The sequence below is a fragment of the Paroedura picta genome, chromosome 14 (assembly GCF_049243985.1).
Source record: "Paroedura picta isolate Pp20150507F chromosome 14, Ppicta_v3.0, whole genome shotgun sequence".
Taxonomy (NCBI): Eukaryota; Metazoa; Chordata; class Lepidosauria; order Squamata; family Gekkonidae; genus Paroedura; species Paroedura picta.
Window position 1 is genome coordinate 11,661,420 of NC_135382.1, and position 26,382 is coordinate 11,687,801.

The window sequence follows — 26,382 nt, forward strand, 5'->3', positions numbered from 1 at the left end:
TTTGCTCTCAGATGCCTGAGAGAGACACACAGAGACAGAGAGAGCCCTGCTGAACTGCAAATGACCCCTGATTAACTGCTATAGCTCCTGCTGCAAGGGAGAGAGAGAGACCGAGACAAACTGCAAATGAGCCCCAAACTGCAAACGACCCTTGCTTCCCTGCTAGAAGGAGCCCTGATTACCTCCTATGGCCCCTGCTGCAAGAGAGAGAGAGAGAGAAAGAGAGAGAGAGAGAGAGAGAGAGAGAGAGAGAGAGAGAGAGAGAGAGATTTGCACCTGCCGGTGTCCCCTGGGTCCTAGCGCCCATTGCATTCCTGATTGCAATGGGCTTTCTTGCTAGTATATAATGCTTTGGGAGTTGCAAAGTGAAAACCTGTTGCTGAGAATTTAATTATGACTGAGTAACAAGTTGAATTTTGAGTTGTTTGAGGAACTGGGAGTTTTAGAGATAAACGTTTGTTTAGGGGAATTGGCTTTAGGCTCCTGATCCAATCCTTCTAGCATTTGAATTTCAGGAGAGAGACACAGCACCAGCAAGGGTAGCTGAGAAGAAGGACTAGAAGAAACAACATTATCAAGAATCATCAGCCAGTGTGGCAGGACAGAGGTAGTCTGTGTAGTGTGTTCTGCCCATACCATTACTTAGTTAACATTACAGTTTTGCTCTCCAAAACAGATACACCCTCATCGCTGTTTCTGCCTCCTTGAGCAGGAAATGAGCCTCTTCCCTCCGAGACTTTCCACCTTTTCCATTATGTCACGTCTTTTTAGTTGCAATATTCTTGGTGGTTTTGTTCATTTATTTATTTTAATATTTGCCTTTCTTCAGACAAACTGATGGTGGTGTGATATTAATCTAAAATCCATGTCCTGTGAAGATAATTTGGGGCATTCTCAAAGAAGATCCAGAGTCAACAGGACATTTCCTAAAGGGTTTTCTTCTTCCATTAACTTAACATTCCATCAACAAGACAACTCATTCTAGGTCCACGGTCCTTTTCATAATCTCCATCAAGATAATGAAAAGGTTAATGGAACAGAAAGTCAGCAAATAAGCAGCCCCACAGATAATTCAAAGGCCATGGCGCCGGGCCGCGGTTCCCTCTCCCCGCCCCCCCCACAGTAAAAAACTTCCCAGGCCGCAACCTTGCGGCCCGGGAAGGTTCTTACTGCGGAAGGGCGGGGAGAGGGAATCAGGGCCGGCTGCGCCCATGTGGGCGCGGCCCGATGCACGGGCGCGGCCCGTGGGTGCGGCCCGATCCGCGGGCACGGCCGATGCGTGGGCGTGGCCCGCGCGGGCCGCGGCCCGCGCCCCGATGCCCTGCCGGTCCCCAACCTCAGAAAGGTTGGGGACCACTGCCCTAAATCATGCAGTGATTTATATATTTATTAAAAAGAAGGATATGCATATCCTCACATAGCATGTGTGTGTATTCTTTAATTCATCGTGGTACTAGATATGGACCTGGGATTTCGTGCATCACATGTCAGTGGTCCTACTTAATGTTAAAGGTGCAGGAGTTGATGAAAATAGTGGGCAATGGGATTTTTGTTGTAGCTGGCATTGTGGCATTATCTAAAATCTGAATGATGGAATTGTTCTGCTTTTCAGCTGATTTTGCTGTTTACTTTTCATCTATGGCAATGTGTGATACCATCTTGTCTGATTTGGTAAATTCACCTGCCTTTCAGTTTGAGAAATGAAAAGTCAGTGGACTCAGCTTTTATCTTAATGAACTCATTGGATCTTCCAGTCAGCCAATTATGTTGTTAATGAATCAGTGATCTATACCTGCAGTTTCCATCTTGGGCTACAGAATTGTTCTTGGGATCATAATACTATAATATTTTCCGTGGAAGTAGCACCTGAGAAAATAGCCTCTGGAAGAAACTGGATAAGTGTTAGGAACCAATCACCTGTCTCCAACTAAATGCATGTATACAAGCACACACACAATTCCCTTCATTCCAGATTATAGTAACCTAAGAGTACCAAAATAATCTCATAAAATACACAAAGGGTTCTGTAACTTTCAGCCTCTCCCATCTACATATTTCCATCATTGTTTACAAGTGGCCCCACTGCTTAATCAATTTAAGATTTAGTTAATTAGTCTACTGATAAAAGCAGTTTGACTTAAATTAAAAATTAAAGCCAGTTTTCTCAGTTTATCTTGACACAACTTGCTTAATACATTTAACACATAACACATACAACGCCAAGTTATATGTGTTTCATATTATGGTGTGTATTGGACATAAAGTTATTTAATTAAATCCTACCTAAACAAGATATTCTTTAATATTAATGCTGTCCCTATGTTAAATAATTTAGTTGATTTATTATTTCACTGGAAACCAGTGAATTGTTTAGATGTTCGTATGATACTAAACTCTCCAAAAGATGCTGGTATTGAAGTGTGAGATAAAGAAAAGATACTTCTGAATAAAAAAGTAGCCCAGTGTAAAAACCTAGACAGAAGTTAATAGAGACGTGAGTCTGGTGGATGATGGCCCTTTCCTTTGGACCGCTGGCCAGAAGTCCCTTTCTTGTTATTTCAAAGCAAAGAAGAAAATATTATATTAATGCTGTTCCTAATGAGAATATCTAAGATACATGGCAAATCTCTGCAATACTAAGGCAGTATGAAACCTTTTGGATTGACAGCTTCAAGTCAAATGACTTTCATCTAGGTTCATTTTGGACCACCCATTTCTGCTCTGATTTGTTGATTGGGGCTGTGATGGTTGCAAGCTGTTGATCTAAAATGTCTGAATTATCTTCGCATGGAGCAATATTAGAAAATTAATATAACGAAGCTGCAGGTAAATTCCAGAACAAAATTATGAAAAAAAATCTAAGAACTTAGAAAATGGAAGATAACCACATGTTCAGCATTTATACCAATTGTCACAAGATGTCGCTGCCCACTTAAAACTGGAATGGTCTTTCTGACAAAGATCAAAGCCCCTCCCAGCCACACGGTAAGAACAGGAGGCTGTATGAGGAAGATGGAATGGATACTGCAACATTTCTCACCATTTAAGGTCAGTTCTGGAGAGTGGATATAATTTTTAAGAACAGGAATATAACCTACCGTTGCTATGGTTGTTTTGCATCGATGCTCCCTGGTGAGATCTTGGCTGCTCCATTTGATTCTGCTCCACACAGCGTTTGAAATTACGAGCGGGCAGCTCCATTATTCTGTTCCAGAAGAATCCCAGCATGGCACCTTTGTGGGCCACATTGCCCAGGACCTGGGGCTGGAGGTGAGTGAACTCATGCCTCGGATGTTCCGGATGGTCTCCCAAGGCCGCAGAGACTATTTTGAAGTAAACCTACAGAATGGGATTTTATTTGTTAATTCCCGGATAGACCGGGAAGAGCTATGCACCAAGATGCCGATATGCACCATTCACCTGGAAGTGATCCTGGATAAACCCCTGAGAGTCTTCCATGTGGAAGTGGAGATCAAAGACATCAATGACAATGCGCCCCTATTCCCGGCAGCTGAGCAGAATCTGGTTATTGCAGAATCTAGATCTCCGGGCTCATCCTTCCCACTAGAGGGAGCCTCTGATGACGACATTGGTTCAAACTCTCTCATCAGCTACAAAATCAGTCCAAATGAACACTTCACTCTGGATGTTCAAAACAATGAGGAAAATGGTGAGTCTTTAGTTCTTGTATTAAGGAAACCTCTTGACAGAGAGCTAATTAATGTGCACAATTTATTACTAACGGCCACTGATGGGGGCAAGCCAGAGCAAACTGGCACTGCTCATTTGGTGATCAATGTGCTAGATGTAAATGACAATGCACCCATTTTTAATCAGTCTGTTTATAGAATAAAACTTTTTGAAAATGCAAATATAGGATCATTAATTATTAGTCTCAATGCAACTGATCTTGATGAAGGAATTAACAAAGATATTACATATTCAATACGAAGTGTAAATCCACAACATTTTGGGGCACTGATTAATTTGGATCCAAGCACGGGACAGATCAGATTAAATGGAGAACTTGATTTTGAAAGCAGTACATCAAGTGAAATTGGAATTGAAGCAACAGACAAAGGTATCCCACCCATAAAAGGACATTGCAAGATTCGCATTGAAGTCCTGGACATGAATGACAATGCCCCAGAAGTGACAGTGTCCTCCTTGTCAGTTCCAGTGCCTGAGAATTCTCCACCAGGGACAGTGGTGGCTCTCATCAGTATCTCAGACAGGGACTCTGGTGACAATGGGCAAGTAACCTGCTTGCTTCGGCCTTCTGGACTCCCTTTCAAGCTGACATCCACCTTCAAGAATTATTACTCACTTGTACTAACTGAGCCACTGGACCGGGAGCAGGTGGCTGAATATAGTTTGGTAGTGCTAGCCCAAGACCAAGGTGAACCTCCATTGTCATCCAGCAGCAGCATGGTAGTGCCGATCAGTGATGTGAATGACAACGCACCCACCTTTGCACAGTCCTCCTATACAGTTTTTGTGAAGGAGAACAACCCACCTGGTGCTCACATCTTCACAGTGTCTGCTTCAGACCCAGATATGGCTGAGAATGCCTTAATCAGCTATTGGTTGGATGAGAAGCAATGGCCTCTGTCGAGCTACATCTCGGTGCATTCGGAGAGTGGGAAGCTGTATGCCCTGCAGCCCTTGGATTATGAGGAGGTGAAGCTGCTGGAGTTCCAGGTGAGGGCCAAAGATGCTGGGCTGCCCTCCTTGTGTGGCAATGTGACTGTGCAGGTCTTTGTGCTGGATGAGAATGACAATGTGCCTGCAGTGTCTAGTCCAGCTGGGGATACCCCCAGTATGCTGAAAGTTCCAGTGGCAGCTGGCCATGTTGTGGGCAAGATCCATGCCCTGGATGCTGATTCAGGCTACAATGCCTGGCTTCGCTATGAATTGCATGATGCAACCAGCAGCCCATGGCGGGTGGGTCTTTACAGTGGTGAGATCAGCACCACACATCCTCTGGAAGAGGCAGAGGGCAGCAACATCCAGAGTCTGCTGGTTCTGGTGAAGGATCATGGCAATCCAGTACAGTCAACCACAGCCACCTTTAGTGTGTCACTGGTGGCCAGTGCCCAAGCTGCCCAGAGTGATGCCCGCCTCTCTAGGACAGGGGGGAGCCCAAAGCCCCTGGCTGACACAGCCAACCTGTATCTGATCATCGCCATCTGCTCGGTGTCCAGCTTGTTCCTCCTGGTGATCCTCGTGTACGTGGCACTGCGATGCCAGAGCCAGGCCAAGGAGGCAATGATGTATGGCCCTGGCACAGCCACGCTGGTGTGTGCCAGTGAAGTGGGCAGCTGGTCGTATTCCAATCGTCACAGCCACATCCTGGCAGGTGTGAGTGGGGATGCTGGTGCCAAAAGTGACCTCATGGTGTTCAGCCCAAATGTTCCTGTCTTGACGGAGAGTGGGAAGGAGCTGGTTCCGAATGCTGCTGTACTGGTAAGTTTCAGCCATTTATTTTGTCTTATTTGCCCTGCTTTGGTAAGGTTTTCAGTTCTGTTGGCCAGGTGAGTCTCAGAAGGGAGATTGCCTTCTATAGTTTTTCTAGTGTCTTATCAATTATCAAACCAGCATTTGTTTTAATATCCACCTTAAAATTGTCTTGGTGGAATGACTATCCCCAGGTTCAAAAGTAATGTCTAAGGGATTATTGTGATACTAGTAAATAAGTCCGCTGTCTCCTAAATACAGTGGGAGCTAGGCACCATGAGACCCTTCCCGGCCCGGCTGGCAGCATCCCCACCGGGACCCCCGCAGGTGAGGCTGGCCAGGTGGCGGGCTTGGAGCCTTCCTACCGTAGGTGATGTCTGCATAGAACTGAGTGTCCGAGGTGGGCTCGGGAGAGAGCGGGGTTGGGCAGCTCATTGGTGGCGGCGGTGCTGGGTGCAGGCGGGGCCAGGTGCCTGTTGCGGCGTCGACATCCTCCGGGCAGCAGCCCTCTCAAGATCGGCAGCGGGTGGGGGGCAGCGGCTCTCGCAGCAGGCTTTCTGGGCAGGGCATGCGAGCCACGGGCGTCGCATTGTCGTCTTGCTGCTGGTGGCGGTAGGCGGGTGCGGCCGGCGGGCGCCGCCTCTTGGGCCTGGTCGTGGGTGGGGCGTCTTCTTAGTGGCTGCAGAGGCTGTTGGCTCGTGTGGGCGGCTATGCAGCCAATGGCGGCAGCTGGGCGAGGCTGGAGAGGGTAGGCTCGGTAGAGAGCGGGGTCGGGCAGCTCGTTTGCAGCAATGGCGCGGGGTGTGCGCACCGGCCAGCGGGGCCGGGTGCCTCTCCCGGCATCTGTGTCGGCTGGCCGGGGCTGGGGCGTCTTGTTAGCAGCCGGGCGAGGTTGGAGGTGGGCGGATCGGGAGGCACGAAGCAGGGAGGCCTCGAGCGGCGGATTTCTTGCGTCGGGAGAGCGGGGAGGCGATAGCCACCTAGCTCCGCTGCCCGGGGCGGGCGGCGCGGCTCGGTTTCCTGGCTGGGGTCCGCTCTGACGATCGCGGGGAGCTTCACCTTGAGCCTGGCCGGCGCGGGAGCCGAGAGGCACCCCAGGAGCGCGGGCAGGCGACGGCGTGGAGGGAAGCAGAGGGAGGAGGGGCCGGGCTCGAGGGAGGCGCGGGAAAGGCACCAGGCACAGGCGCGGCCGGGGTGCGATGACAGAGACTTCGCTCCTCTCGGCGCTGAGCTCCGCCGAGTCCCGCGGCCCGTAAAGGCTGGCAAGACGCCGCCACGTGGGCGGGCCAGGCGAAGGGCTCCGTCCTGCGGTGCCACGTGAAGCCATCCAGGGAGGCTTCTCCCGAAAGAGCCCCCGGCAGCCGCGCTGGGCGCGACCGCCGGGGGCTCCCTCGGGCGGCAGCCTGACGCGGCGAGAGGCACGAAGCGCCTCTCGCCGCATCAGGCCGGGAGCAACTGCGAGCCGCGCTGTGCGTGGCTCGCAGTTGCTGGGGCTGGGAAGCAGAGGGACCAATCAGCAGGCGCTTTGCGCCTGCCGATTGGTCCCTCCAATTGTCTGTCATGAGGAAGGGTCCAATCCGGACCCTTCCTCATCCCGGACACTTCCCGCCCCAGAACGCCTTACTCCTTTATTTAGTCCGTGGCGCCCGTGGCGCCACGGGCGGTGTACAGATGTTTTTAATCACTCAGCATTCACTTTGATCACTTCTTTTACAAAGGAAATTGACCATAATATGTGCTAGGACTTAAAGCGAATACGGTTAAGAAAATGTGCCACTTAGTTGTTGAAATTAAAAACTAAATGGTGGGTGTAGTGTTTTATTTTTAGTCTTTAATTTGAAAATTATTAAACATTCTTAGAAATCTAATTCTTTTTATAGCTCGCATTGGTTGCCCTCACTCTGTTGCTGCTTAGTGTAGCTTCTTAGTCAGATTGTTCTGTTTTGTTCATAGGATCCCTATTTCGAAATTGTATTCTCCTCCTAAATCTACTTTATTGGCCCCAATCACTACCCTGTTGCCAGCCTCCCTCGCCCCCAGTTCCAAACATGCTTCTGACACCTATCCGGTGTAGAACTCCTAAGGGTGTTGAGGAGAGGCTCTGGAACAATTGAGAATGGAGGAATGACAAGCATCCAGCATATGAAAGAATGGATTTGAATGGGTACCAGTCCTAAAATAATGCCAGAGTTGGGCAGAGTTCCCCTTTTTTTAGCTTCCTCTGTTTCTCTGAACTTTTCTAAGAATAAAGTGACAATATCTGCAAGGTGCTGGAAACTTCTCCACCACAAATTTTCCCCAGTACAGAAAATAGAAACTTGCCTTCCCAACACCCATTTTCAGCTCCAGAATCTGCATTTTTTTGAAGTCCTTAAAAAGAATAACAAATTCTGAAACCCATAAAATATTGTTGAGCTTTCTAACTAAGTCCAGAGGCATTCTGCTTGTTTTGAAATACAAGCAAAGCTTCCTGTAAAGATATATTTGTGCATCTGTTCTGCAGATGGTAGAGGATTCTGTTAATTAGATATTACATGCTGTGTTTTACATGCATCCTGGTCTTGGCATGGAATGCTTGGCTGTTATATTTGGTAGGTTTGCTGGGAGTTGGATACAGTGTGGTTACTCAAGCCAAATTTGTAATTTATCAAACTACTTTGTTTACTACTGCAGTGTCAAAATTCAAATATAAATGTATGCAGAAGAGTAAGGAATTGTGATGTGGGGTCGCTTGATTTAAGGTGGCCTGTTCCGCACTGATGTTTTCCTTGTTTTACTGTACCCCTCTTTAAGGGCCATTAAATTTGGAGAAACAAAATGAACTGAGCTAGATGAAGAAAGTATGGTTAAGAGCAGGCTTTGTATTTCCACAACTTGATTGTTTCTTGACAAATAATAGAAATTATTCAGTAATTGTCTGTGACATCCAGCTTTTCGCCACGTGCGATTTTAAAGTTTATTAATGCACTTTTAAAACTAATTGAATATTGGCTTTTTCTGTTAAGATAGCCTGCTCCAGCATGGTTGGCCATACCCAGATTGGGCCAGCCCCTGGGGCACCTGTCCCCAAAACCCAGCCATGGGCATATGCACTGCCTTGCAGCCACACACTCCCCAACTGCTGCTCCACCCAGCCGCTGGTGGCACCTATGAGCTGGTGCCAAGGGGGCAGCTGAGGAGGAGAGGCAGCGCAGGCCGAGAGGTGGCGGCAGAAAGGCGGCGCAGGTTGCGAGGCAGTGGTGGAGGCAGAGAGGCAGAGAGGCAGCGCAGGCTGTGAGGCAGCATCGGAGGCGGAAAAGTGATGGCGGAGAAGCGGTGGCAGAAACACTGAGGAGCGTCAGCCCCAAGGCTGTCGTGCACTTGCCTCTGTGCCTTGGCCACAGAAGGTGAGAAAGGGGCAGGGAGGCCACTCCGTGCCTTGCCAGAACTGCCTCTCCCTGTACCTGCCCCACCCTGCTAGCACCCGCTGTATTTATGGCTGCAGCGGACTATCTTGCTAGTTATAAAATTAAAAAAATATTCAGGACAAACTGATTAATAAAAGTAGTTTGCAGGTCCTCATCATGGAATGTTATGAAGTCTGTCAGCCAAAGTTGGACTTCTTTATCAAATTCATTTTGTCTAGCCTCAAATTTATGGATACTTTCCTTCTGCTTGCACCATTCTTCATCCATCATGTGGGCCGTTCTCTTGTATTTGGACGATCTGCTCACTGAAGGATGGTGAGCTTGCATGCTGAAAGCTTACATTGCTGAAAGAACGTGCTCTGCCATATAATTTCTGCATTAGGAGACATACCTTGTTTTAGCCTTGCTTTGGATTATCTTTGGATGTTGCAAATTGATTGTAGCCTTTCCGCATTTGGGCTGTCCTCCCCTCCTTTCCCAGGCTGAAATTTGCGATATAGTTCCCACACTGAGTCCAATAGAGGCAGCTCCCTATCATGCTTTGCTCCCTTCCCGTTTAAAAAAAAAATGGCACTTCCTTGCACCTTTGTTTTCATTGTGCCCCTTAATCCCACCATCCTGCACCTTGGTTGCATCCCCCTTCCCCCCAAAGTGCTCTGAATAATATTTTAAAAACCCTAGATTATAATGTTATACTGTTGCTGTGCAAGACTGCTTTTTTAAAACTTAGAAACAGTTTTGTAACGTGATCACCCCATGTGAAGGAGGGAGAGAGGAGGAGGAAGAAGAGAAGACAGCAACAAGGAAAGGGATGTGCCCAAATTACTCAAAATGGTGGCTATGTGGAAAAACCCAATTGTACGCATTTCTGCATTGGGGAGCTCCAAATTAGACTTTGCCTTGACTGATGAAATCACTGTAACCAGGAATTCACAAAACGCGTAGGAATTCAGGTGGCAATTTGGAACTGCGCCTGGACAGGTGAATGTTAATGTGGATATGGATGGAAAAGATGGCCCTTTAAAAATGCAAATCAGAATACTATTGCTAGTGCAGAAACCATCATAGAGGTTAGCGCTGTACAAGTGAAATCATGGCATGGGATCAAAACTATGATTTACTTCTGCAATCCTCCTGGAGTCTTAGTAAGAAAGGTGGACTATAGATGAAATAAAACACAATGAAAATACTATTAATAATTATGCCAATAGTTGACTATAGCATTGGGCTTGCTAATCCAAGGAGTGCATTTTTCTCTTTTGCTATATTAAAATATTTTTAACACTAAATGTGCACTATTAGATTATTCTGTGCAGTTCCTTAATATCTGTATATTGCTTATATGTTTCATACAGTGAAGGCATTTTCACTGTCACAGAGAACTCACCTCGATATTCCTCCATATTGCTTCTGGCTATGTTTACAGTTGCACACTTTTAGAGTCCTGATGTCATGTGTATTTCTCAATAAAAGTTTCAGTAAGGCTCAAAAGACATTTCAACGAATTGTTTCAACTGGGAAAATAATCTCACGGCATTCATGCAAAGCTGTTGCATAGCTTTTACGTGATCTTCACCCTGGCCACAGGGATGCAAAACGAGGGCTGAGATGAAATTTCATTGGGAACTGGCATTCAGACTTGGCATTCCAGGTTTCTGCATCCATTTCAGGAATGTTGTTAAGGTGAACTATTTAGGATTCTGATGTATTGGCAAAGAAGTAATAATTGCAGTGATTAGCTGCCTTGTAGACATTGGTCTTTTGGATCCTTTGACATCTGAAATATGAGATGCTGATTCTGCTTTCTGAGAAAAATGGCTGCATTGATTTCACCCTTCTTAGGTGCAGGAAGGAAGAGGACATTCAGAGCCTGGAATACCCAGACAGGATACTGCCAACCTCAGGGAAGAGGTGTTTGGGGGAAGGCTAGATGTAGTTGTATTGAGTTTCAATTAGATGTCATGCTAAGGGGAAATTATTTGACTTCCTTCAAGTCAAACATCATTCATTGGTTTATTGATTGATTGACTGATTGATTCTTGAAATTATATACTGCCCTTCCCTGAAGGCTCAGGGCGGCTTGCATGAGTTAAAATGTACAGTACAAAGTAAACAATTCATAAAATTATAATAATAATTACTATTCAATTTATAGCCTGCCTTACTCTGAAGCTCAAGGCGGGTTACAAAAAAATCATACACCCAATATAATATAAGTAATATAAAATTCAACATACAAATTATCATTATTTAAATCAAATAGTCTACTAACTTGTCTCCTATTCCAGAGTAAGGAAAAAGGGAGATCATAGAGTACAGTTTCAATGGAGTTTGATTGGGTGAGTTCGGGTGGGGAGGATAATGGAATTTGATGTTATCGTCAAGCCTCAGTCATAGACCCGGTGAAACAGTGCTGTTTTTTCATGCAATCTAGAGCTATATCACCACCTGAGAAAAACTGAAATAATAACCATATAAACGCAGCAAAAGAAGCAGAAAAGCACTATAAAGGTCCCTTTGTAGTTCCACAGCTAGGTAGCTTCTGCCAGCTGCAGGACATAAGTCAGTTTGGTGTGTGATAGTCAGTGCATGAAACAACCCAGGACAACTTCCAAAACTGACGTCTCTTGAATTTCCCCCTGGATTTGGGGTAAGGGGGGGGGATTAAGAATGACTTGATCCTGGCTGTGCCCACTTCTGTTGTATCTTGATTGTGTTTAGAGGCTGCACCTGCATAGCTTGCTCTACCTTTTTGTTGCTCTTTGCCTTGCACTTTTCCTTCCATCTAAGCTTTTTGCGCTTTTCCTTCCATCTTCCTCAAGTAACATGGAAACAGAAGAGTCCTGAAAATCCCCATTATTATTCCAGAAATCTCACACCCAAATTCTCAGCTATGAGGGCTGTTTTCAGCACTTTAAGAAAATGTGCATAGAAGCAGCTTATTAGCAGCAAGTTAGTCTCTGAATTGCGTGGGGGGGGGGCTATGACTGAGAACCTCACTTGGAACATAGGCAGAACTACAAAGGGGTGAACATTAGGGAGCAACAGACATTCCACACTAAAATAGAAATTTATCAACTTGGTCAGCTCATGCTTATAAGCGGATCAGGCCTAAGCATGTCTAAAAAGAATGTGTGCTGAGTTCATTAGGTGTACTCTGTGGTATGTACATGTAGGACTGCAACCTTCATGTACCATTATTATGCTGTTCAAAGCTACATTCCCCAAGTTAAAATAAAATATTATCTTCAGTGTGCATGGTAGCTTTGGGATTGGGCATTTTATATACATAATTATGATTTTTCATAATTTCTCCCGATCAGCTAGGTGTCCATTCTCTTTGTTTAAAAGCCCTACTGTGAACAAAAAATCACTCCTCAGAGTCCAGTTGCCATAACCAGCCTACCACAAATCTAACTGAACATCAATGGAGACCATTACACCTAGGATCCCAAAAAGAGGCGGGAATGTTTCATTGTTGTGGTGTTTCTCCATAGCAACGCAGAAGTGCATTTAAAAAAAAATTAATTTTGGGACTCGGGTGGGGGAAGGAAGTTTGAGTCCCTGAAACAACAGCTGTGCTGGGATTGGTGGCTTGCAGTGATTGACAAGCTGAGGAGTGGGGGGAGAAGTTCACGTTGTTTTCCCCAGTACCTTTGACCTCATGGCATTTGACTAACATTCCCTGGTACCTTTGAGTCAATGGTCTATTTATACTAAAACAGTAATATAAGGAAAGGCAGTAGAATTGTTCTACTTTTGTTACAGCAAACTGATATTGGAGGACTCAACCACTGAAGAATGAAAACAAACATTATCTAGAAACAGTTAAGAAAATTTATTGGAATTCAATATATACATTATCAGAAGTATATTGCCTTGGAAAGGTTCCTTGTTTTTCTGTTGAACCTCATTGGGAGGCAGCAGAAAACGTGGGAGGGGTGTCCCATCAGGAGGCCTGCAAACATGTGGCTTACAACTGTGCGTTTGCAAGCAGGAGGTGGGATGAGTTTAATGCCTCTGTGCGGAAAAGTCCGAATTTTCAGTACTGAGTTTGGATAGAACAAGTATTTTATTAAGGGCATGACGTGCATGCTCACCTGCATTCTCTGGAGATATATTGTTCTATTTTATTAAAAACAGAGTAAAGATATGAAATGAATGTAAAGATATGAAAAAGACAGAAATGAAAAATCATAATTATGTATATAAAATTTATTAGGTAATACAAGGTGTATGAAACAAAAAGCATTTTACCCCAACATACCTTTCATCATAATTTTTGAAACACTATCTATAAAATACAATATTAATTCTTGTGGGGTACATTTATATTCAACATTTTACATTTCAAATCCCATAACTCATCTGTATGTTTGTTAGTTTATTTATTTATTACATTTATATCCTGCTGTTCCCAGCACAGCTGGCTCATGGCGGATCACAACTATCATATATGTAATAACAAAAGTTTAAAATCCCCCTCCCACCCCCTCCTACCCCCTTCCCTGACCACACTGACCCCCAGATTACCTGACACCCCACCTCACCCCCCCAACCATATACTCAGAAAGATGGTAATACAATATTGCAGAGGAGGGGCTATATCTGCCTTACTCTTCCTCCACCTGGCATCACCCATCTTCTTTATTGATTTCATATTTTCTACACAGTTGGTATTATTATCATATATTTTTGCCACCTCTACTTACTCAGTGTAGCTTATAACAAATGGTAATATATCAGAGCTCTATAAACAAATCTGTAATACATCTAATAATAAGAAGGCAAAGGATATTTCTGCTCAGGATTCACATCTTTATACATTGATATTCTTGTTCTGCTTCTGCATTGTAATACTTTTCTATGCATTACAAGACATTAATGTACAGTTTTCTTCTAAATTCATCTTCTGCTTGCCTAATAAACACTTCATATCGCTTCAGATTTTTTAATTGAGCTGTTTCTCAAATAGGTTGTTAATCTCACTATTACTGTATAGTCAGCAAGATTATTTTCCCATTCTTTTAAGCTTGGAGAAGTATCTAATTTCCATTTTGCTGCATAAATGATTCTATATGCAGTCACCGTGTATTCAAAAACCTCTTCTAATACTGTTGGTAATTTGTTAGGCATTCCTAATGGCATATTCTTAGCTTCCATGGGGAAGTTAAATTTTAATATTGTCTGCATTTCCCCATGCATTTTCTTCCATTTTTTGTTGCTTTTTTACAAGTCTATCACTTGTAAAAAGTTCCATCTATATCTTGATATTTCCAACATTTTCCTTCATAGTTTTAATTTATTTTGAGTAATGTACCATCTGAAAAATATTATATACCAATTTTCTTTTAACATCTGACTGGCTGTGAACATAATTTCTTTTTACTATAATTGTTCACACTGATCTGTAGGTATTTGCTCTTGCTTGTCTTATGCTTCAGACTGAAGTAATGTAATATAATTTATTAGCGTTATGGCCACAGGCCTTAACATCATACAAAATACAGATTATAACAAAAGTAAAATACAGTAAAAATACGGAATAGTATTAACTTGTATCTCTGTTGTAACAAGACATTTTGTTTTGTTTTGTTTTATAATCAGTTGTTTGAACTAAGTGATCTTTCTTCGAGCTCCACCTTCCATCCTGATGATCTTCTTTAACCTTAAAACTACATTCTCTGGAGTTCTCTTCTCTTGTGCTATTCCAAGCTACTTAAAAGAACTATCCCTCATTACAGAAGAGCATTTATGTTTGCCTGATTAAAATTGCAGACACAGCATATTTGAGCTGGACTTGTAAATGTGGACTTGTCAGCTTGAATCCTTAGAACTGGTTGGCTTGTGTCCTTAGAACATATTTTTATTGAAATCTGGTCTGATTTGAGATAAAGATAATTCTATTAGTAGATTGTTAATTGATCCTCTCAAAAAAATCATCGTTTTTCATTGTAAATTTGGGTTGGAAAACTACCTTAGCAATTGCTAAATATTTAGCTGCAGTGATTGCCTGTAAGTGTATTGGATTTTGATCTCATTTGAGTCAAAGGAACATTAAATTAAGAAGAGAGAAAAGTCCAAATGTCTGTGTTTTCAGTTCTTTTCAGTGGCTACAAATTCCCTTGAGATGCAGAGGAAACATTCGATTAAACTGAAAAGTCATATGTGACACGTCATGAATGTAGCCTATTGTCGTTATTTTATTACATCATAACTAAGTAGCAGCTTGAAGGAACATCGTGTATTAACTAACTAGCAACACACAAATATTATTTCCTCTTCTTATTCTTTGATTAAGGAATGGTAGGAAGCAGCCTTTTATGTCAGATGGAGGAGGAGTTGTCTGTATCTTTGGTGTTCTCTTGATCTTATGCCAGAGTTTTGCCAACAAGTGAAAAGAAGCTCACTGGCTGGCCTTGGGCCACTCTCTCTCAGCCTAACTTACCTTAGAGGGCTGTTGTGAGGGCAAAATGGAGCAAGGGAAGAGCTACGTATGGTGGCCTGAGCTCTTTGGAGACAGTCTAAAAAGGGATATATGCATTAGTCATGATCCCTCATAAAATGTTGGTTTATTGTAGCAATAATAGTAATTGTGAAGTATTCAGGGCACCGTTTACAAGCCTTGTCAGGTAGATCAATATGATAATCCACATGTTGCATGAGGCAGTCTGAAAAATGTTTTTTTTTTTTGGGGGGGGGTGAATAAATGGCCAGAGCAGCACTGGGGGCTTCTGGAGTCATGGTCTGCAACAGCTCAGTATAAGTTACACAGAACATTTCCCTACAAGATGGGGAAATAAAGTCAGAGCTGTCCAATTCTACCAGGGAGAAGGAAGGAATACCACAGCATATTAATTTTGATTAAACCTGAACTTCATTTAATAATTACTGGTAGAGTACACCTCTGTGTTAACGTTTCTCTGCATGCACATGAAAGCTCATACCTTTAATAAAACTTGGTTGGGCTGAAAGGTGCCATGGCACCTTTCAGCGTTTGTTCAGCGTTTCCCCCTCTAAATATACTATAACAAAAACATATCCATGCTAAAGTTATAGTACCTCAGAGGTAGAGAAAAGATGGGAAGAGATAAATTGGAGAGGGGAGGAAAGGAGGGCCAGGATCCTTTTGAGTTCAGGGAAATTGTTCCAGACACGAGGGACATAAAAATGAGGAGAGAGGGGTATTAAAAAGCAAAGACAGACTTTCTTCCATTTTGCATGGTCTACTACTTTTTCTTTTGCTGTGTGTTTTGAATTTTCTGACTTCAGATGTGCAAAAGCATTAATGTATACTCAGTATTAAATGGTCAAAACATGATTTTTTTTTTATTTGGTGAGGTCACAGAACAAAAGCACAGAATCACAGAGTTGGAAGGGGGTCATATGGGTCACCTAGTCTAACTTTCTGCTCAATACGGGATCAACCCAGAGTGTCCTGCACAAGTGTTCATCCAGGCACTGCTTGAGGACTGTCAGGGAGGGGGAGCTCACCCATTCCCCTAGGCTGCACATTGCCTGGCTGAACTACTCTTACTACCAGTTCCACCCCCCCCCACACACACCAATATGCAGCGCATACCTTTTGCCCGTCATTTAAACCCATTAGTGTGACTCCTATCTTCTGTTGCTAACAGGATCCTCTGTTGTCCCGTCTGAGCAACAGCCTTTAAATTACTTTTGAAAAGCAACCACATTTCCCCTTTAGAGCTGATTTTTTATACCCCACTTTTCACTACCTGAAGACTCCTCCCAAACCTTTCCCTTCCTGTCCCCGCAACAGACACCCTGTGAGGTAGGTGGGACTGGAAGAGCTCTAAGAGAACCACTCTGCGAGGACAGCCCCAAAACAACTGTGACTAGCTCAAGGTCACCCAGCTGACTGCATGGGGAAGAGAGGGGAGTCAGAACCTAAGAAGGGCCTTGCGGGAGCAGGCCACACTCTGCAGAGCCTGGTGCTTTCACCAAGAATCCTGGCAAGCAGCAGGCAGTAGGAGGCCCATTGGAAAATGCCCCACAGTGGCTTCCTTTGCATGGGGGGTGGGGGGAAAGGGAGGCTGAAGAGTTTACCTGGCTCTTCAGCTGTTCACTTCTGTCCATTTCAGGAAGGCATGGAAGCTACTTTAAAAAAAATGAAACCAGAATAATTAGGGAAGGGTCTTAGTAAGTGCTTGGAAGCCAAGGGCTGGCTGGGGACTCCTCATATAAGGGCCAACCGCTCCAAAACACCCATTGCCTCGCTCCCTTTTTGAGTGGAGAATCCAATGGCAAGAGTGGGGTACTGTAAAGAAGCTGCTGTTTCCACAGCAAAGTTCCAGCTCTCTTTTTGCACACCTGGACCCCCAGCTGCAGCGGAGGCCAGGCAGGACTGGCCGGCAGCTGAGATGCGCCGGAGGAACTCGGACCGGTGGGGGGCCTGATCGCCCAAGGGGGCGTGGTCGCGAGAGATCGCCCCACCCTCCTCCGGCGCGGGAGGAACCTTCTACCTGCGCCCGCACCTCCGCGGCTCACGGGAGCCCTGAAATGCCCGAGGCAGAGCGCGGGGAAGCTGCGCGCCCTTGGATGAGATGCCTGGGGAAATGGCGTCTGATGGGACGTCGCTTGGTTCTACTTTCCGAAGAGAGAATCCCCGCCCCAGGCGGTACTCCGCGGGCCCCGATCCGGCCCCTCCTCTCTGGGAGCGTTCGGCCAGCCAGCTACTTTCCCAGGGCCCGGCGCCAAAGAAGAGCGGGATTCTCCTCTGATCCTCCTCTTCGTCCCATTGGCACTGCGCCTGTCCGGGCAAGGGTCGCGCCCGATCCCCGAATGCCAGCCCGCGGACTCCGGAAGGCACTTTGGAGGGAAATCTGGCAGAAGGCTCGCGGCTGGAGGCTGGTCGTTTCCGCGCCACCCCCGGGCTTTTGGGGGAGTCTCCTGGCCGAGGGCATCCCGTTCCGCGAGGAGAAGCCCCGGGAGCCTTTCAGCTGGGGAGCCTCCACTCCCCGTCGAGGGACGGGGGCGGCGGCAGCGGCTGCTTGGCCGGGCAATCAGGCGGGGGCTTCCTCTTCTTCGAGGGTGGCCGTGGGGCGCTCCGCCGGCCCCTTGGGGAAGGGGTCCCCGGGGCGATCGCGAAAGATCCGCGGGCTCTTCCAAGGCCTCCTCCGGTGCGCCGCGTCCCCCCCTCCCCCAGACGCCGCAAAGCCAAAGGCCTCCCGGCCGGTCTCCCGACACAGGAGCTGCCAGGGCAGGGCGGGGCCGGGCTTGGCTTGGCTTCTTGCTGAGCTCAGTCTTTCGATCGCGCGGATCGATGCCGCTGGCCGGGGGGGGGGGGGGGGGGCGCCTCGCCGCCCTCTCCCGCCCAGCCGGGTTTGCCAAGCGGTGGCGTTGGAGGCGGCAGCGCGCGGGGCAGAGGGGGGCGCGCCTGGGAGTGCCGCGCCTGGCCCTGGTGGGCGGGCGGGGGGAGCGCGGCGGCAGCGGCGACGGCGCGGCGGTGAAGAGGACCGGGCCGGGCAGGGCGCGGCGCTGCAGTTGCCGCGGCGGCCCCTAGTCGGCGCTGCTCTCCCGCCGGCTGCCCGTCTCTCACGTGACGCGCCGCCAGCCGCAGGCAGCGGCCGCCCTGCCAAGGACTCGCCGGCGCTGGCTCAGCACAAGGCGGGCGCGGCGAGGCGGGCCGTGGAGGCGGCCGGCGGCGCTGCGGGGCGGAGGATGCGGGCCGGGGGCGGCGGCGGCGGCGGCGGCGCGGGGAGCTGAGGGCAGCATGCGGCGGCTGTACGTGCTGGCCTGCTGCTGCCTGCTCTCGTGCGCGGCGGCCCGCGGCGGCCAGGTGGAGTACGAGATCGCCGAGGAGACGCCGCGCGGCGCGCCCGTGGGCAACGTGGCCCGCGACCTGGGCCTCGACGCCGCCGTGCTGCCCGCCCGCCGCGCCCGCCTGGTGGGCGGCGGGCCCGGGCCGGCGCACCTGGTGCTGGAGGCGGCGAGCGGCGCGCTGTCGGTGGGCGAGCCGGTGGACCGCGAGGCCATCTGCGCGCTGGAGCCGTCGTGCGCGCTGAGCTACGAGCTGGTGCTGGAGGGCCCGCTGGAGCTGCACAAGCTGCGCCTCCGCGTCCGGGACGTGAACGACCACGCGCCGCGCTTCCCGCTGCCCGAGTACCACCTGCGCGTGGCCGAGTTCCTGGCGGCCGGCGCCCGCTTCGCCCTGCCCAGCGCGCACGACCCGGACGAGGGCGCCAACGGCGTGCAGCGCTACGCGCTCAGCGCCGACCCCCACTTCGGCCTGGCCATGCAGGCGCGCGCCGACGGCAGCAGCTACCCGGAGCTGGTGCTCGAGCAGCCGCTGGACCGCGAGCGGCAGGCCACCCACCGCCTGGTCCTCAGCGCCCTCGACGGCGGCAGCCCGGCCCGCGCCGGCAGCGCCCAGGTGGTGGTGACCGTGCTGGACACCAACGACAACGCGCCGGCCTTCGAGCGCTCCGTGTACCGGGCCAGCATCCTGGAGAACTCCCCCGAGGGTGCGCCCGTCACCCAGCTGCGCGCCACCGACCCGGACGAGGGCGCCAACGGCGAGGTGCGCTACGCCTTCAGCAACAGCACGCCGCCGGAGCTGCGCCGCCTCTTCCGCCTGGACGCGCAGAGCGGGGAGGTGCGCGTCGGGGGCGCCCTGGAGGGCCAGAAGCCGCCGCTGGAGCTCTTCGTCGAGGCGCGCGACCGGGGCCTCTTCGGCCTGTCGGCCGTGGCCAAGCTGCTGGTGGACATCACCGACGTGAACAACCACGCGCCCGAGATCGTGGTGACCTCCCTGTCCAGCCCCATCCCGGAGGACGCGCCGCTGGGCACGGTGGTGGCCCTGCTGAGCATCACCGACCGCGACCCCGGCGAGAACGGGCGCGTCATCTGCCAGCTGCCCACCCAGTTGCCCTTCCAGCTCAAGTCCTCCTTCGACAGCTACTACACGCTGGTCACCAGCGGCCTGCTGGACCGCGAGCGGCTGGACGAGTACAACGTCACACTGACCGCCTCCGACCTGGGCGCGCCGCCCATGGCCAGCCGCAAGACGCTGCGCCTCCAGATCGCCGACGTGAACGACAACCCGCCGCGCTTCCTGGCCCAGCGGCGAGAGGTGGAGGTGACCGAGAACAACCCGCCGGGCGCCTCCCTCTTCCGCGTGTCGGCTGCCGACCCGGACCTGGGCGACAACGGCCGCGTCTCCTACCTGCTGCGGGACATAGACGTGCAGGGCAGCGCCCTCTCCGCCTACCTGGGCATCGACGCCGAGGCCGGCACCGTCTATGCCAAGGCCGCCTTCGACTTCGAGCGCCTGCAGAGCTTCCACTTCCAGGTGGAGGCCCAGGACCACGGCTCGCCCGCCCTGGCCGCCGCCTTCCTGGTCAGCATCACCGTCCTGGACCAGAACGACAACGCGCCCGTCATCCTCTTCCCGGCGGCGGCCCGGAACGGCTCGGTGGCCGTAGAGATCGTGCCCCGCCTGGCCGACGCCGACCACCTGATCACCAAAGTGGTGGCCCACGACCCGGACAGCGGCCAGAACGCCTGGCTCTCCTATCACATGCTGCAGGCCTCCGACGCCAGCCTCTTCCGCGTCTCCCCCGACGCCGGCGAGGTGCGGACGGCCCGGGCGCTGCGCTCCAGCGACGCGCTCAAGCACAAGGTGGTGGTGCTGGTGACGGACCGCGGAGAGCCGCCACTCTCCTCGTCGCTCACGCTGGGCGTCCTGCTGGCCGACGCGCTGCCCCAGGCCCTGCCGGACTTCGACGACGGCCTCGAGGCCCGCGCCGGCCCCCCGCCCCTCTCGCGGCTCAACTTCGCCCTCATCGTGGCGCTGGCCTGCCTCTCCTGCGTCTTCCTGGGCTTCCTGCTCGTGCTGCTGGCCCTGCGCCTCCTGCACGCCCGGCCAGGCCCGGCCCGCGGCTGCTCGGGAGGCTGCTGCTGCTGCTGCCCCGACGACGAGTACGAGAAGTACCGCTACAACGTGCGCATGCTGCCCGGCTCCCACTTCACCCCGGAGATGGTCGAGATCGCCGGCATGGGCAAGCTGACGCACACCTACCTGTACCGGGCGGCGCTGGGCGTGGGGCCCAGCAATAACAACTTGGTGCCCAATGGAGACGCGGCTGGCAACCTGGCCAAGGGGGGCGGCTTGTTGCAGGTGCCCACCTCCTGCATCCAGGTGCAGAAAGTGAAGAGCGACCACTTTAACGCCATTCTGGTGGTAAGCTGGCGGGGGAGGGGGTGGGGTGGGGGTGGGGGTGGGGGTGGGGGTGAGGGAGTGAAGGTTTGCCTGGTAGTTTTGATCCCACGTGGAAACCCCAAGGAAGTGATCTGAAGAGGAAAGGAATCAATGCCATCCCAGTAAATTCCCCCAACCCCTCTGGTTATATGGGAGAAAGCATGCAATGGGCAGCACAGAGCCCCCCCCCCCCATTCTCTTGATGCTAGAACTTGAAGTGAAGCTGCTTCAGGACAAGCAGAAGGAAGTGAGTGAGGGTGGGGGCTTGGGAATTCTGGTCTTTCAATGGCTATCAGACAGGACAACTCAGGGGAGCCTCCATGTGCAGAGGCAGTTTGCCTCTGAATACCAAATGCTGGGGGACGGATATCCAAAAAGAGCACAGGTGTACATATATGCACTGCTTGTGGACTTTGGGGAGGAAAACCTCTGTCAGGTCATGGGTGGCAATGGGATGCTGGTCCAGTTTTGGGCTCTTCTTTTCTGATGCTTCTCCAATGCCCTCTGGGAATGGTCGGCCCTGGGCCAAGGGTCCTTGTGTAGCATGGGTTACCCAAAGTTTTAATTTTAGCTGAGGAGAAAAGAAAAAAGTCAAAGAGAACTTCTGTTAATCAAAAACCCGTGCAAAGTATAGACTAGGCTTTCTCAACCAGGGTAGCATGAAATCCTAGGGTTTCTTGAAGGCCTTGGAAGGGCTTCCTGAATGGGGAGGAGTTAATTCATTTATTTACATATTTTTTATATTTGTTAAACATTTATCAGGTAATATGACCATATATGCTTGTGTTGACCTGCCCCCCCCCCCATGGCCAATGATGGGCTTGGAGGGGGTGGGAAGGGGAGGGGCTTGTACACTGCTTCTCAACCATATTCTGCACCATCATGTCACTTCTGGGGTTTCTCGAAGCCTGAGGTTTCTCAACAATAAAAGAGAAAGGCTGGAATAGACATTATATTTCTACCTCATAAAGCTGCCCCAGAGGCCTGAACCAATGCAGTCATGCCACTCCTTCAGAGTCATCTCCAGGACTACCTCCAAAGTCTCCAGGCCAGCCCTGGAGCTCCTGACATTGCCTGGGATCACTGGGTCAGCATTTATCTCTTCAAGCTTATATTAAGCAAAGCATATTCTCTAAATGTCTCTAAACTGGTGCCAGCTGGTACCAAACTATCAGTCACTGTTCTATGGAGGATGTAAAAGTACAGTGACCTAGAATCTTAGTCAAAACATAATTTCTCAACCTATCTATAAACCACTTTCTCTATATTCCATCAAAGGTAAAAAGTTACAGAGCAAACAGTTTTGCTTAATACGGAAAGGGAGATCAGATATTGGCCTCCAATATGGAACCAAAGCCAATTTCCAATAACTGTGTGATCAATTAGAAGGGCATAATGATTTCTTTGATCAAAAAGGTTGTAAAGGTTGTAATACTTTTCTTCATCAGAATGAGGCTGTCTTCTGTTTTCAGTTATGAGAAGATGACCCTTTGAGTGCTTCAGACTTTCGTTCAGGATTCCATGCCCCTAGCTCCCTCAGCACTGTTAACCAAAAGTGTGGGAAATTTGAATTCTTTGTGTTAGTTAAGAATGTTACCGAAATGGTTATACATTGCACAACTGAATCTGTTCTGTTGTTATTTCAAATAAACTTTCCACAAAAAAATGTAAAAGAATTAATGTACAGTCAAATGAAATAATGCACAAGTCCTGCCTCATTACTTGTGAGAAACTGAACAAATATGGCAGAGGTTTATGAACGTCCTGAAGTCTTTTGACAAAGTGCTTCACAAAAGACCCCTGCAGAGTCTTAGCAGTGATGGGATAAGAGCAGTGGTCCCCAACCTTTTTTTGGCTGGGGACTGGCAGGGCGATGGCCACGCCCGCGCAGCGCACATGCGTGGCCGCGCATATGCATTGCGCACACGCGGCCGGGCCGCGCATGCACAGCCAGGCCGCGCATGCATGCATGCGCGCTGCGCAGCCGAAATCGCGCACGCGCGGCACTTCGCGCATGCGCCCATGCGCATTCCCTCTCCCCCCTCTCCCCCCCGCAGTATTCCCTCTCCCCCCCTTATTCCCTCTCCCCCCCGCAGTAAGAAGCTTCCCGGACCGCCAGCTTGCGGCCTGGGAAGTTTTTTACTGCGGAGGGGGGGCGGGGAGAGGGAACTGCGGCCCGGCGCCCTGGCCTTCACGGCCTGGCACCGGGCTGCGGACCGCTGGTTGGGGACCACTGGATAAGAGGATGGTTCTTTTTTGGGGCCAAAAGTTGGCTAAGAGGCAAGAAGCAGAGAGTAGGACTCAAAAGTTCTCATCTGTGCTGATGGGTCTGACCTTGTGGAAATTGAAAGAGGAAGAGATTTTGGGGTCAAAATGGATAGCTCAATGAAAATACTGACACAGTGTGAAGCAGTGGTGGGAAAGGCAAATTCCATGCTGGGAATTACTAGGACATGTACTGAAAATAACTGCCTGTATTATAACAAAGAGCTTTTTTGAGCACGATAAACATAGTGAAATGCTTACCTAACGTAGGCGTTATAGTCCGACCGTTCTGCATGACGTTGCCAACCTCCCACGTCTGGCCAGCAAACTGCTCACTATATCCACCATTTTAAAGTGTGAATTGGTGAATTCCAAAAAGTGGATTCACCAAACTAAAAAGCGCTATTCCCCAGTGGACAACTAGCAGGAGAGCAGCCAAAGAAAGGTTTGGAGGCAAAGAAGTGCTACCTCCACCTCCAATGTCCCACCCTTGCACCTGCCTCCCTCTCCCTTAAGGGAAGTGCCTTTTAAAGATGGAGAACAGCCTGGAGCAACGAATAGGCGCACAAGTATGCAGGCGATGCCAGAAATAAAAGTGTTTTTTTCCAAAGTTGTGACACGAAGAATGCCTCTCTAAAGTCCTCCCCCCACACAAAATTGGGAACAAGATTAAATTTTAAAAGTATCTGAAGACTTGTGATTCCATAAGAGGTGGTGTTTAAAAAGTATTATGCATGTATACATAGGCGTTTAAACAGAGAACTATTCATTAAAAAACATGGGCATTGCGGGACCTTTAAAACATGGAGAGAGGGGATTGGTTGCCTGGCTTGATTGACAGGTGGAAAAGAGTTGCGTATAAAGCGCATTGCTGTCTTCTGACATTTCCAACAGCACTTGTGGAGGGTGAGAAGCATGAAAAGGCAGTGGACAAGAGCAAGACAGCAAAAAAGTGAGGAGTGGCTGCGAGGTATCATAATATTTAGCGCTATACCATTCAACTGTCGTAACGCTATTTTTACCAATGTGCGGAAATGCTCAGTGGCATCTTTAAGATCAATAAGTTTAATTCTGGGTATAAGTTTTTGTTTGTATGCATGAAAGTTTATGCCTAGAATTAAACTTGTTGGTCTTAAAGGTACCACTGGACAAAAACATTGTTCCATTGTTTCAGACCACTATGGCTGCCTACCTGAATCTGCCTGTATTATAATTCAGGGGTAGTCAACCTACAGGTACATTATATACAGGGGTAGTCAACCTGTGGTCCTCCCGATGTCCATGGACTACAATTCCCATGAGCCCCTGCCAGCATTCGCTGGCAGGGGCTCATGGGAATTGTAGTCCATGGACATCGGGAGGACCACAGGTTGACTACCCCTGTATATAATGTACCTGTAGAGAACTCCAGTGCAGCCTCAGTTGGAATACTGTGTGCAATTCTGGTTGCCATCTCAAAAAGAATATTGCGGATCTGGAAAAACTACAGAAGAGGCTGGCTATGGTTTAAGAGTCTGGGACTTTTCAGACTAGCAAAAAAAGATGGCTAAAGGGAGGGGACACATTATAAAATTTTATAAAATGATGGTTGGAGCAGAGAGAATATTTGGTGATAAGTTTTTTCCTCCCTCTCCCCAAATACTAGAACTCATGATCACACCATCAGTGAGCAATAGATTCAAAACAGGCAAATTAAATACTTCTTTATTCCATGAGTGATTAAAATGTGTAATTCACTGTCCCCTGTTATCAGGATGGCTGAAAAATGGGAATAGACACATCCATGGAGGAGAGGTCTATCAGTGACTACTAGTCATGTTCACTAAAAGGAATCTCCACATTTGAAGGCAACATCAAGAGCCATGTTGTTGTCCCACCATGGGGTTGTCTATGCCATTTGGTTGTCCCACCAGAATAACTGACTGCTATGTGAGTCATGATGCGAGATTAGGTGGACCACTGGTCTGATCCAGCAAGGCTGTTCTTACTATGCAGAAGTCTAGTCAGGCAGCAGAATGGAGAACAGTTTTGAATATTTTTTAGTCTGTGGAGTTTTCTGGTGGTATTGCTCATGGGTTTTGGGAACTGGCTTGAGAAATATGTGGAGATTTGGGGAGTGAGACCTGGGGAGGATGGTGTTTGAGGAGGGGAGGCACCTGAGTGGGGTACACCACCACATAGTCCACCTTTGAAAGTCATTTTCTTCAGGCAAACTGATCTCTGTTGTCCAGAGACCAGTTGTAGTGCTGGGAGATCTCCATCCACTACCTGGAGGTTGGCAGTCCTAATTGTGGGGAAGCTCCTAGCTTTGTGGAACAGATCCACACCCACTGAGTGTCTCTCATAACATTGGCTATGATGACCATAGGCAGGGCAGTGCTTGGAATAAGGTTGCTGGGATATCCTGGCCATTACAGAGGGATGGGGCCTACTGCATAGGAATAAATGTAAAGGCAAGCAGCACCTTTAAGACTAACTAAGTTTTATTCAAGGTATGAGCTTTTGTGTGCAGGCACACTTCCTCAGATGCAGAGTTGTGGAATGGAAGTAATCAGTTCATACTTATAAGAGTGAATTTACATACAGCACCATGAAAATAGTTCACAAATTCCAGAGATAGAAAAAAAACAGCAATTTGGATTTGTTTGTATTCACTTGAGATTGAATACAAATGAATCAAATGAATACAAACAAATTTAAATTGCTGCCCCCCCCCCCGTTTATCTCTGGAATTTGTTAACCATTTTCATTGTGCTGTATGTAAATTCACTCTTACAAATGGCCTATAAGTATGAACTGATTACTTCCATTCCACAACATTTGAGGAAGTTGCCTGCACACAAAACCTCATACCTTGAATCAGTGGCCCCCAACCTTTTTATCACAGGGGACAGGTCAACGCTTGACAATTTTACTGAGGCCCAGGGGGGGGGTAGTCTTTTGCCAAGGAACGTTGCCGCTGCCTGTGCCCTTGCTCCACTTGCTTTCCTGCCAGCGCCCCTGACTTCCCGCTACCCACTGGAGGGTGCT

At 48.8% G+C, this 26,382-nt stretch overlaps 1 protein-coding gene across 7 annotated transcripts in view; it reads left to right on the plus strand.

The window, feature by feature from the left end:
* The window catches only part of LOC143823922 (protocadherin alpha-C2-like), a 258,537-nt gene that overhangs the window by 119,463 nt on the left and 112,692 nt on the right, over positions 1-26,382 (plus strand). Inside the window, exon 1 of one of the 7 annotated variants that reach the window (XM_077310658.1) lies at positions 18,405-21,069. The exons of the other annotated variants lie outside the window; for them this stretch is intronic. Coding sequence (XP_077166773.1) covers positions 18,601-21,069 — 2,469 coding nt within the window. The 5' untranslated portion in view covers positions 18,405-18,600. Of the gene's footprint in view, positions 1-18,404; positions 21,070-26,382 lie in introns of those variants that run through there. 7 annotated transcript variants of the gene reach the window in all.